The sequence below is a fragment of the Maniola hyperantus genome, chromosome 14, assembly GCF_902806685.2.
Source record: "Maniola hyperantus chromosome 14, iAphHyp1.2, whole genome shotgun sequence".
Lineage (NCBI taxonomy): Eukaryota > Metazoa > Arthropoda > Insecta > Lepidoptera > Nymphalidae > Maniola > Maniola hyperantus.
The window spans coordinates 5,894,218-5,907,470 of record NC_048549.1 but is presented as its reverse complement, the minus strand read 5'-3'; the positions used below and the strand labels follow the sequence as shown (position 1 = coordinate 5,907,470).

The 13,253-nt window shown below is 36.5% G+C and overlaps 1 protein-coding gene across 10 annotated transcripts in view; it reads left to right on the top strand.

Moving 5' to 3' along the window:
* The window catches only part of Shab (Shaker cognate b), a 54,866-nt gene that overhangs the window by 31,331 nt on the left and 10,282 nt on the right, over nt 1-13,253 (top strand). For 9 of the 10 annotated variants that reach the window (XM_069502908.1, XM_069502907.1, XM_069502906.1 and 6 more), the window contains 3 exons: nt 10,016-10,285; nt 10,797-11,024; nt 11,682-11,988. In XM_069502908.1, coding sequence (XP_069359009.1) covers nt 10,098-10,285; nt 10,797-11,024; nt 11,682-11,988 — 723 coding nt within the window. In that variant the 5' untranslated portion in view covers nt 10,016-10,097. The remainder of the gene's footprint in view (nt 1-10,015; nt 10,286-10,796; nt 11,025-11,681; nt 11,989-13,253) is intronic. The other variant, XM_069502901.1, reaches the window with a different exon arrangement.

The following is a 13,253-nucleotide window of genomic DNA, read 5'->3' as shown; positions in this document are numbered from 1 at the left end:
TTTTCTAGACAGTAAATAATTGTGAAAAAAAAAACCGGCCAAGTACGAGTCAGACTCGCGCACCGAGGTTTCTATACTACAGTCGTATTTTTTCGACAATTTGCACGATAAATCAAAAACTATCATGCATAAAGATGCCTTTCATATGATGCCCCACTTGGTATAGAAAAATTACTTCAAAAATTGAAAATACTATTTATTTGTTCATGATTATCTACATTTTAATTTTTTTGTGATGTAACCACAAATTCACTGCCACACCTACCTATCTACCAAATTTCATGATTCTAGGTCAACGGGAAGTACACTGTAGATTTCTTGACAGACAGACAGACATCAAAATGATCCTATAAGGCTTCCTTTTTTCCTTTTGAGGTACGGAACCCTCAAAACACGTAACAAATAAAATAACGTAGGATACGATACATAATACGATTTGTTCGCTACACCCTCGTAGCTTCTTGTAGAGAGCGGAAGCACGGAAGGTCGTAGACCGCTACGAATTCGTACTCTACGAGTCTACGACTCGTAGCATGGTCCAGTGTTTCGATGATGGAATTCTACCATAATTCTACGATCAAATAATTAATAATGTTATTCTACCTTATAGACTGATTTATGCTATATTTATAGCTTTATCACAATTGCTGCATAAAGTTTCTAATAATATTCATATTTAGCAAGAATAAAAAAATTAAACAATTTAAATAGATTAGGCTTAATATAAATAGAAGTGATAGAAAAAGTTTTTGTTTAAAATAAATGTATTATACCTATCAGATTTTTTCACCCAGATAAGCAATTATCGCTACCGTGATACGGTATCATGTCGCCCAAAAATTTTTCTCAACTCAACTACGAAATTAACCACTGTACTTACTGTAGTTGTAGTTAAAAACCTAGAGAGTGACATAGACTACTTTTTATCTCTTTCTTAAAATCTTAGAACTCTCATGGGATTTTTAAAAACCTAAATCCACGCAGGCCAAGTTGCAAGCATCAGCCAGTTGATTTAAATGAATTAATCTATGCTCTCTTCAACAACAAGGTAAGTAAACACTTATATATGTTACCGTCAATCTGTATAGTCTGGTATTGTTTAGAATACCTTGGCATTCTTTAGAATACCGAAATCATTAATACTTTGCCTATTTCTATACAATTCTTAAACAGCAATAGAAACAGCAATTTCCTCTGGGCATTTACGAAATGTATGGAAAGTCTAAACATTGTAGGTATACAATTCCTAGGAAATTTATGAAATGGTAAACGATAGATTATATATTTTATACTTTGCCAAAACAAACTCGATATTTCGTGAAATGGCTAGGTATCCTATATAGAATGACTGATTTACACAATTGCTGGTAACATATATACGTGGGATTTAGTACAAAATATTAGCGCTCTGCGCTTTTAAAAACGCTAGAGTCCGTTGAATGTTAGTTCAACTCGCTCAATTCCATTGAATTGCCGCTATTGAAATTGCTTATTCATGTACACATGCAACATTCAATTAGTGATTATGAGTTCAATAGCCCACATCACTCAGAACGAGGAAAGGTCAAAGGTAGTGTAGTAGGGGTTACGAAACTGCTCTACATAATAAATCGCAAATCTATCAGTAAAGAATAATGAGACATATGTTCTTATCTAATGATCGATGGAGATGTATAGTGCGCGACAGGTTAAGATGGCAAGCGGGGTGGGGACGCCCCGCACACCCGCACAGCCGTATAGGTAGGTAAATATAGGTAGTGAAATGGGTAGTGATATTTAATTTCAGTGCTGTAATTTTAACAATGAAAAATATATATAAATTAACGTTGTCGTCTGAATTACGTAATTTAATTAATAATGTGAAATGTGATAACTGATAATGGAAAGCTAGGAAACTTTGCTATAATGAAAATTTTGACGGTAAAACTTTTAAAGATGGCTTGAACAACCGGCAAAGTGAGTTAGTAATAAGTGGGAGAACGTCGTGACATAGTTTAGTTATGCTATTTTTTTGGTGTGTGGAAGTCCCTACAAGATACCTATGTCCAGCAGTGGAGTAGTGGACGTCTATCATTTGAAAACGATGATGATGTTAATGTTTTTTTTTTTAATTATTTAATTGCAAGTTAGCTCTTGACTGGAATCTCACCTGGTGGTAAATGATGATTCAGTTTAAGATGAAAGTGGGCTAGATTGGAAGGGATATGGCAGTTTTATAAAACCCATATCCCTAATTAGTTTCTACACAAGATGTCGTGATTTAGCAATTTAGCTTGCCTTGCCTTAGCTTGATTTAGCAAATTAGGCTTTGCCGGTAGGGGGGAAACTATAGCCACGGCCGTAGCCTCCCACCAGATAAATGTATTTACGTAATGTTTGTACATAATACACGTACAGAAAGTAATTAACTTTTTTTTAAATTTTTGTTCTCATACGATAAGTTCAATACTTTATCTTTTGGTTATTTGCCAATTTTATAGGTAAGATAAGCTTGAAATTTGTAAAATGTCCACGTTTGACATCACAGTTTATTACGAGTATGCGCCAACCGTGAATATTGGCTACGTCGGAGTCAAGTCTATTGATCTATGACCATACTATTTAATAGATAGATAGCTTATTGCAGTCTAAGTTGAGGTGTTCGAGTTGATTCACGCGGACGAAGTCGTGGGCATCCGCTAGTGGGATAATAATTTGGTAGTCACACTTTAATCAAAAAATATTATCATCTTGAAGGCAAAACTTAAGTATCATCATGATCAACCCATCACCGGCTCACTACAGAGCACAGGTCTCCTCTCAGAGTGAGAAGGGTTTTGGCCATAGTCTACCACGCAGGCCAAGTGCGGATTAGCAGACTTCACACACCTTTGAGAACATTATGGAGAACTCTCAGGCATGCAGGTTTCCTCACGATGTTTTCCTTCACCGTTAAAGCAAGTGATATTTCAATTACTTAAAAACGCACATAACTCCGAAAAGTTAGAGGTGCGTGCCCGGGATCGAACCTCCGACCTCCGATTGGAAGGCGGACGTCCTAACCACTAGGCTACCACAATTAAATTAATAGTTTAAGTATGGCGTAAGAAAATCACAACTTTCACCTTACATAATTCTGTTAATGGCTTTAAGCAATCTTGAATTATAGTGGCGTGATGGTAGTAATCCGGTGGAATGATTTATGTGTTTTCAGCGACAAGTGCGTGCAAACTTGTGTAGACATTGGGGCCGATCTCTAAACTAAACTAAATTAACAGGCCTAAATCTAGTGCCATCCTTTTCGGCAAGCAACATTATGAAAGGGATAGCAATAGATTTAGGCGTGACATTTTAGTTTAGTTTAGAGATTGTGTACAATGGAATTAGCCACAATGGACTTCTTAAGGCATTTTAATAGGTTATTTTCAACAGTTGTTAGAGTAAGAAAAAAACCAGTCAAGGACGAGTCGGACTCGCACACGAATGGTTCCATACCATCGTGTAAGAAATAACACTTTTTATTTATTTGTGATTTGACCACGATTTTCGGATTTTTCCCTTTACTTGTGCTATGAGACATTGCTACCTGCAATATTAATAAGATTCTAGGTCAACGGGAACTGCACTGTAGGTTTTAATTTCCTTGACGGAACTTGACAGACACACAGATTGACAGACAAAAATGTAATCCTATAAGGGTTCCTTTTTCCTGAGTCGGACCGGCCCTGTCCGCTTTCAGTGACCAGTATCTCATTTCTGTTAATGTATTCGTATCCTAAGGTCAAGAAATCATCGATTCGCCTCGGATGAGCTTAAAGACGCTTGGATTAGCTCGGTCGAGCGGACACGAGACGTCGTACTGTCTGCCGAGATTAGTCCAAGTTTATATGGCGTCAAACGAAGACGAATGACTACGATGGCTTCAATGTACATAGAGCTGCTATTTAGCACTATCTTTTCACATTTTAAAGCTTTCGCATTCACAGCAGGGGATTTAGCATGTGATTAGCTTATACTTCTTTACATTGCGGTGATAGCTTAGATGTTAAGACGTCACCCTCCGATTCGGGTAGTTCGGCGTTCGATTCCAGGCCTGCACTTCTACTTTTCATAGTTATGTGCGTTTTAAGAAAATTAATAGTTTAACTTGCTTTAACAGTAAAGGAAAACGTCATGAGGAATACCTGAGAGTTCTCCATAATGTTCTCAAAAGTACCTATTCTTTTATGGCAGACTTCAGAAAATGAAGACTGCTAATCCGCACTTGCCCAGCGTGGTAGACTATGGCCTAAACCCTTCTCATTCTAAGAGGAGACCTATACTCAGTAGTGGGCCGGCGAATGATTGATGATGATTAGGTATGAGATTATCTAAATACATAAAGGAAAAAACTGACTGATTGCCTGATTGTTCTATTAACGCACAGCTCAAACTACTGAACGGATTGGACTAAAATATCGAATGCAGATAGCTATTACGGCGTAGGCATTCGCTTAGAAACGATTTTTAAAAATTTAACCCCTAAGGGGGTTTTTTTTTAAATTTATTTATTCATAATAATTTTACAAAGTTTCCTACATATCTATCTCGCCAAACTGGTGGGCCAGTTTGTTGGCGAGGTGGCGCTCTTAATACTAAGTACATAACTTACTACTATATTTCCTTAACGCTATTCATACACCTATATCTATTCTTATAATAAAAACTGTACTACATACTAATTTAAACCTACCTACTTCACTAAAAGGTAAACTAACACAATTGAGTATACTAACAACTTACTAATAAATAACCAAAGAAAACACAAAAACACAAATAAATAATTAAGAAGCATGATAGTCAGTTAGAGAGTCCCTAAGTAAGTGTTTCTTTAACCTCTTCTTAAGGACTCCCTCACTGAGCCTATCGATATCCTCCCCAACCCAACCGATTGCTTTAAATATTTTAGGAACTAAATATGCGCTTATTCTTCTACCGTAGTAGTTATACATTTTTGGCTCTACAAATCTCACCTTCCTATTTTTCCTAACATTATCCCTCATTTTAACCTTTTTTTTTAAATTTGTTGAGAAAAAATTATTTTTTACTATTAAGTAAAATATAATATTAGGTAAAATAGTGGTTAAAAATTTGTGCAGTCCACGCGGACGAAGTCGCGGGAATAAGCTAGTTTCCTTATTGAATTACATTAATTTCTTCATACTCGTACCTGCTCGTACCTACTCTTTTAAATAAACGCTCTAAATTAATATACCTACTCTAGCTAATAAGTAATTCAGTTACCAAATGTTATATAAGCTCACCGCTGTCAATTGTAAAGTTGGAAAAGCGCTCGGCAACATTTTAAAGGCCAAGTTTTATATAACACGGCTTGATATAAAGTGGCATTTGTATAAGTCGGTAGGTAAGCTGGATGACAGTGTGGAGGTTCTATCAGATTATTTACTACCAGCGGCGCCTCCACGCCTGTCCCGTTCATTGCTTGAGATCAATACGGAGGCTGTCTCCACCCCAATACCAACTAGCCTACTTCGGCTGGCCATATATATTAGAGCAGTTAGGGACGTTGCATTGGGGTTCAAACTCGAATATTCGCTAACATTACTGTAGAATTATGCCTGGTATATGTATGCAGTATGCACTTCTCTCAGCTTTTATAGATATAACTAATATTTAAAAAAATATTTATAGTCCATAAGAAATGAGAACTCACTTGCAATTTTAACTCTATGGTGTCACCTGTCATGTCAAAAGTACGATTTTAGTCCTTATTTTAAAGGTGAACCGTACCTTTAAAATAAGGACTAAAATCGTACGTAAATATGTATGAACTGTGAATAAATTATATCCAGGAGCGCGAGCGGTCTGAATCTTGACTACTTACCTGTAAGTGAAGTTCGATCATAATTATACGAAGGATTCGTCCGAAGCCATTAGCAGTTATACATTGTGTATTAAATATGACTAGGTATGACCTTTCAGTCTCAGAGCGATCCGATCCGAATTCGTGAAAATACGGATATAAAAAATATCAACTACTACCATACAAATAGTTCTATGACTACTTCGGAACGTATTTTCACGGACTCGGATCGGATGAGTGCGTAACCGCCCTAAGTGTACGATCTAATTTAGGGCTGTAAAAATGATGAAATGAAACAATTTTTATTAGGTATAACACGCAGAGTAGTGAGAGTAGCATCGACTTCACGGGGCGCTGGTCATAAGGGGACGCCGAAAAAGACTCAAAAGTGCGCTCCTCTTAGGCAATATTAAAAAAATGCACCAACTTCTCTCGCGCTTTTAAATCATTTTAATTAATATATTAATTACAATTATATAATAATTGTTAGCTGTAACTCGTTTTTTTTGTGATAACACAACCTTTTTATGTGCTGCTTAAATATAAAAAAACAATCGCGCTTGCTCGAGCGAACACACTTTCAGATTTCTTATTGTTCCCTGCGCATGTGATCACACTGCCTTTAAATATTTATATTTTCTCTTCAGTCTTTTCTGTTAAAATTATATTAAAAAAGTGAACTGATGATTTAATTTTAACGGTATGAGAAAAATCTTTTGGAGTTATAAGTTATAGACGTACAACATACTCGTATTATGAAGATAAAAAATCGCATATTAGGGACCTAGGGGGCGCCATCAAATTTGACCAGGACCGACCCTGATTAAATTATATATGCTGGTCTTGTATCCAATTACTTTGTGCCGCAGACATACCTACCTACCTAACAAAGAAATTTTAGCAAATGTTAGTTTCTTTAGTAAATACAAAGTGTCTACTAGATGTACGAGTGATACGACCACGAAATAGCTTTGAATAGAATAGCTGAAAGTAATTTTTTAATTTACCTTTTACTCTGCCCCAAAAACCCCGCTGAAGTTTTCAAATAATTTTCAGCAGTAGATACTTGTACACATAGTTTCGTAATATAAGGTAGGTAAAATAGGCATATACTACACAAAGCCTTTCGTATTATATACATATACAAAATTCGAAATGTGGAAAGGATGTGGGAAGGAAAGTCATTACAGTAACGTAACGTGCCGGTTTCCAATGAAAACTCCTCGAAAATATTAAATTGGTACATAATAAGTAAATATAACTTCTGTCAGCTTTTCAGAAATTAGGGTTAATTATTTTCTTCGAATTTTCTGTAGAGTCTGCTTCCTATATCGTAAAAAATATCTTTTGATTTTCCTCTGTAAAGAGCATATATGTTGTATAATATTAGTGATGCCCGCAGCTTCACCCGCGTGGATTGAGGTTAAAATCCCGTTGGAACTGATTGTTCGGGATAAAAAGTACTTGATATATATATATATATATATATATATTTAAATAACCAACATAAAGAATGTTTAACAAATCCAATTGTCTAAATTGGATTTGTTAAACATTCTTTATGTTGGTAATAAAATAAAAAAAAATCAAGTGGGGTATCATATGAACGGTCTTCACCTGTACATTCTAAACAAACAGCAAAAAACCACGAAAGTTTATAAAGTGTGTCAGTGTGTATAGTCACTCACTTCGAAAGTTGAAAATACTAATTATTAGTTCATGACCACTATTTAATTTTTTTGTGTGATCTAACCCTAAATTCGCGGTTTTTAGATTTTTCCCCAAATGTCAGCTATAAGATCTACCTACCTGCCAAATTTCATGATTCTAGGTCAACGGGAAGTACCCTGTAGGTTTCTTGACAGACAGACGGACAGACAGACAGACAGACAGACAGACAACAAAGTGATCCTAAAGGGTTCCGTTTTTCCTTTTGAGGTACGGAACCCTAAAAATAATATTTTCGCTGTTTTGATAATGTACAAAAGTAGGTATACTTTTCCTTTAAATTGTGTAAATAGACGTTATTAGGAATCAACTTATTGATTAGATACTTATTCTAAAAAGAAGTTTGTAAGTTTGGATGTATGAGGTAATAATCTCTGAAACTAGGTAGGTACTAATCCGATTCCAAAAAAATTTCATTGATAGATAGCTACGTTATTCTCGAGTGCTTGCTATAAAGTAAATATATGCATCGCGGATGAAGTGAAAAAAGCTATTAATATTATGAAGTGAAAAAGCTATTAATATAATATAATATCTATTAGTCAGTTTAATGTTACGTTACGTAGTATGAGTTCGTTTAAAGCAAAGTGTTTGCTCTTCATCAAAAAACAACAGATACTTAGTCGATCTTGGGTTAGTGCTTGTGAACACTTGACAACATAAAAGACTTAAGACTTTCATCTTGTCTAGACCACTTAGCAAATTAAATAAGAGGTTGCAAACATGCCATACTTTTAATATGTTGAACTGAGTTACTGACAAAGTTCTACTTGAATGATATACAAGTGATAAGGCAGTCTTAAAACCCTAAACTGTAAATCTAAATATGTAAAAGGAAAAGCTGACCGACTGACGCACAGCTCAAACTATTTACTGGATGGATCGGGCTGAAATTTTGGCATGCAAATTGCATTTTAAAACTTGCCTTAATCAGAGTACCATCATCATCAACCGATAGACGTCTACTAGAGTTTGAGCACTTTATACTTTTTCATTCTACATAATAATCATAATTAAATATATGAGTAAATTCGTTAGTTAAGTTTGTTTCCATAGTAAACTAAAAATAGGATACTTAATTAAAGGTCGCTTCCTACGCTTATAAGAGCTCTTAGCTACGTTCGTTACTCACTCAGACTATCGCTCTGTTTTTCAATGTATTTACTAAATAAGTTTACCACTGATATTTAAACGAGAGAGAACATAGAAACAGTAGCAATGTTTACGTTCGGTGGCGAGTGCAATGTAGACTATTATTAGATTAAAGTCGTCCAGAAGGCCTGATACAAGGCGCGCCACGCTATCTGCCAATCGATTTGCCCCCGCCCACCTCTCTCGATCCTGTTCCGGTGAAAAATTATTTCAAATTTTAATCTACCATTGGGAGACTTCACAGACCTATGAGAACATTATGCAAAACTCTCAAGTATGCAGTTTTCCTCACGATGTTTTCCTTCACCATTAAAGCAAGTGATAGGTATTTAGTTGCTTAAAACGCACATAACATCGAAAAGTAAGAGTTATTAAGGAACTATAATACACATATTATATAGTCGATACCTACTTGTGGTCGGTTTGGGAATCAAAATGTTCTTTGTAGTAATAGAATCACAAAGTAGTAGGTACCTACCTATTTGAATATTTTATGCCATTGAGTCGGACGGTCACATCGATCCAGTTGTTAACGTGGGGTAAATTAGCTTTGTACGTTTTTGAATAGGGGATAATATATGGGATTGAAGTATTTTTGAAAAAGTTTTAACAAATACCTACTTAGCAAGTATTTGATACAATGCACTTAATACAGAAACTAGCTAATGACTCGACTTTGTCATATAGGTTTTTGAAAATCCCGAGACACAATGATAGAGAAACTTCAGTCATGTACCTGCCCACTTCTTTATTTGTAGAGACAGAGCAAACAGGCAGGCAAGTTTCTTGATGTTAAGGATACATACTTACTAGGTACGCGTATAGGCCCTTCCGCCCATGAACATTTGCATCACAGGCGCCTTTAATACTTTGCTACCTTGCGAGGGATTTGTTTGCAGGCCCCTTTTATTGATAAATTAAACTCAAATTTTACAAAAATGATAAAGTCGCCTGTTTTATTATACGAGTGTATCAGGCCGGGTTCACTTGGTCATGTGGCCCGTGAAATCTAGCTACGGTGGCGCGCCCTTTCGACGGCTCTCGCGTAACTCCCTCTTATGAGAAAGAAATAAAACTTTACGCGATCGAGAGAGAGGCGTTTATGGAATTTTACACCGCAGTGTTGTGTGAGGTGAATCGACCTTTATTGAGTCATAACAAGAGTCTAAACGTTTTTGCGGAGTGATCGTTCTGTACCTGCAAGGTATTATTAAGGTACTTTTAAGTATTCTATGACAACATTATGGTAACAGATATAAAATGTTCTAACAGGTTCTTTTTGCTTACTTTCAGAAGCAGCTAGGATATAGAGCAGCGAGCGAACGGCTTGTAAAACAGGATGGGGAGGCGAAGGACGGCACGATGAGCTAGCGGCATGGGAGGCGAGGGGGCGGGCCGCGGCGCCGCGCGCTGGCACGTGGGCGACTCGCCCCCGCGCGAGCCCATGGGCTTCGCGGCGCCCGCCCAGGATGCGCCGCTCGAGCGCGGGCTGGCGCCGGCGCCCACGCTCGCGCAGCCTGCGCCGGCCGCCACAGCTGCCGCTCTACAGCGCGCGCACTCCAGGTACGAGTATATATACAACAATAGCTGATAGTTTTTTTGAAAACCCCTGGGAGCTTTTTAATTTTCCGGAATAAAAAGTATCGCTTTGCCAAATTTTGTTAAGATAGGTTCAGCTATTGAACTTATTGACAGACACATTGCATGTATGATATTAATACTATGGATTAATTTAAATAAAATTTGTTACAAAATTTTGCCCTTCCGGCTTCCGTTTTCCCGCTAGCCATAATATTCGTACCTTCAAAAGAAGAATGAATAGGCACCTTCTGGACAGACGCGCTCCACTTTAGGCTGCTTATCTCCTGCTTGGTGTGATTGCAGTCAAGCGCAAGCCCAAATTTTAGTTTAGTGATTAAAAAAAAAGTTGTTAAATGCACTTGTATTTATGTGTATATGCAAGTGAGGGCGAGCGTTGGTGAGGTGGATCTTCTTGCATCTTATTTTTATCTAAGCACAAAATCTGCTTCAAAATGAAAATAAATGTTTCACAGAAAACGAATTCGATTTTCAGGTCGATGTCGTCGCTACCACCGGAGCCTTTTATGATGCTTAGAGCGAAAGCTCTGAGTAAACGTGTGATAATCAACGTTGGCGGCGTTCGACATGAAGTGCTGTGGCGGACGCTGGAGAGGCTGCCCCACACGCGCCTCGGCCGGCTGCGGGACTGCAACACGCACGAGGCCATCACAGAAATATGCGACGACTATTCGTTGCAAGACAATGAATATTTCTTTGATAGGTAGGTGTTCAACATTTTAAAATCAACTACGTATTTACACATTCGGTATTCGGTAGATAGACGGTTATATACCGAATGACGAATGACGACAGACTCATTGGCGACGAAGCACTGCAATTCTAAGCTTGAAAGTTTGAGACATTGGTGCAAGGTTGCCTGTCTGTCAGCAATCAGCATTCTACAGGATATATTTTAGAACGTGTGCTAAGGAACTACTATACTGTGGCTAATTCCGTTGTACACAATCTCTAAACTAAACTAAAATGATACGTCTAAATCTATTGCTATCCCTTTCATAATGTTGCTTGCAGAAAAGGATAGCACTAGATTTAAACCTGTTAATTTAGTTTAGGTTTAGAAATTGTGTACAAGAGAATTGGCCCCAATGTGCTACTATATCAAACCGCGAGGCATCGCAAAGGTCTGCTCTACGAAGTACTAGTAGATACCAAGCGATTCACTTCCTCGTTTCTAACACGCACTGCACGTAGACTCACCTCATCTCATTAAGAAAGGATTTCCCGAGCGAAGCGTCAACTAACCAATATCCATCGTTTTATTTATACCTTAGCTTAGATATTACTAGTGCATTTTTGATTTTTAGCACCGACTTTGTAGTTCCTAAAAAGTTAATTTTTCGTTATCTTTTATTTTCAGACATCCGAAGAGTTTTAGTTCAATTTTAAACTTCTATCGGACTGGAAAGTTACATCTAGTTGATGAGATGTGTGTTTTGGCGTTTAGTGATGACCTCGAGTATTGGGGTGTAGACGAACTATATTTAGAGTCGTGTTGTCAGCATAAATATCATCAGCGAAAAGAGAATGTACACGAAGAAATGCGCAAGGAAGCTGAAAGCTTGCGGCAAAGGGAGGAGGAAGAGTTTGGGCAAGGGACTTGTGCTCAATACCAAAAATGGCTCTGGGATTTACTAGAAAAACCCACTACGAGTATCGCAGCTAGGGTAATGTATTTATTGATGCCAAATTTTACGCTACTATTATTATATTGTCCCAAATTAAAACTGCTAGTTACTTTAGCAAGCTGCCAAGGAATTTTCTTAGTTAAGATTGAAAGGTATTAAAAATTTACGTGAGAAATAATTACTTTTATATTAAATTTAACTGAAGTAGAAATAGATGCTTTTGTAGGTACTGTGATTTAGACTTTAAAATATAAACTACTGTTGGATGACTGATATTATATAATTCTTTTCTTCACAAATTGTACGATTTCCACTTTTCAAATTTTACACAATTTTGCACAATGTTATTACTTTTACTATTATTATATCACTTACACTATAAAATGCCACTTTGTGAGATAGTTGAAGGCACTCCTACGAGTATATTACACACAAGTGCACACTGCACAGCTATTGTACATTGAATATATTACTAACAATTTGGTATGCACAGTTGTGATATAGGTATCAACATATTAAAAGTAGGTTAGTACCTGTATTGAATTTAATAGGTTGGTAGACCTAATTATTTCATTTCTCTGTAGGTATATTAAGGTAAATATTAGGCATGAAACGGTTAGATTGTATTGCAAGCAATGTTGTACTGTGGTCTTATATTCCCTCGTGATTGTGGTGCATGAATAACATCTATCACACTCTTGTAGTTTGTCTTGTTTTTTATGGAATGTGGTGTTGTGTTCCGATGTTGTATCGTGTAAATTGTGTCGAAACTGGTCTGATTTTATCGTACACAGTCCTTCTTTCAGTTTTAAATTAATGCTAGGTTTCCACGTGATACACATGCTCGACGTTTTGAAGTACATTCTATCCAATTTGAATGTGTGTTAACCATTAAGTAATAATTATGAAGCTTGCTCGTCTAGCATGTATCTGCGTAGGAACTTAGTTTAATTGTAAATAATTTTTCACAATTTTTTTTTCGACAACAGCGAAATTTTTATATTGGCTATGTAAGTATGGTTCAAATCATTATCAACTTTCTTGTACCTATATATATTTTTAACTTACTTACATTGTATATTTTTCTTTGATATAACCAAAAGCTACTTACACTCTCAACAATTCAGTTATTAAAGAATTTATTTTCTGAAATCTTAAGTTTTCTTCATAGAAAAGTCAATTCTAAGATTGCTGTCCTCAATTAGGAGTACCTATTTACTGAATACTTAACAGTAACCGAATTCGGATATAAGTTAAAGAAAAGTCATAATACATAAATTTTGGCGAAGAATATTTTGTCAAAT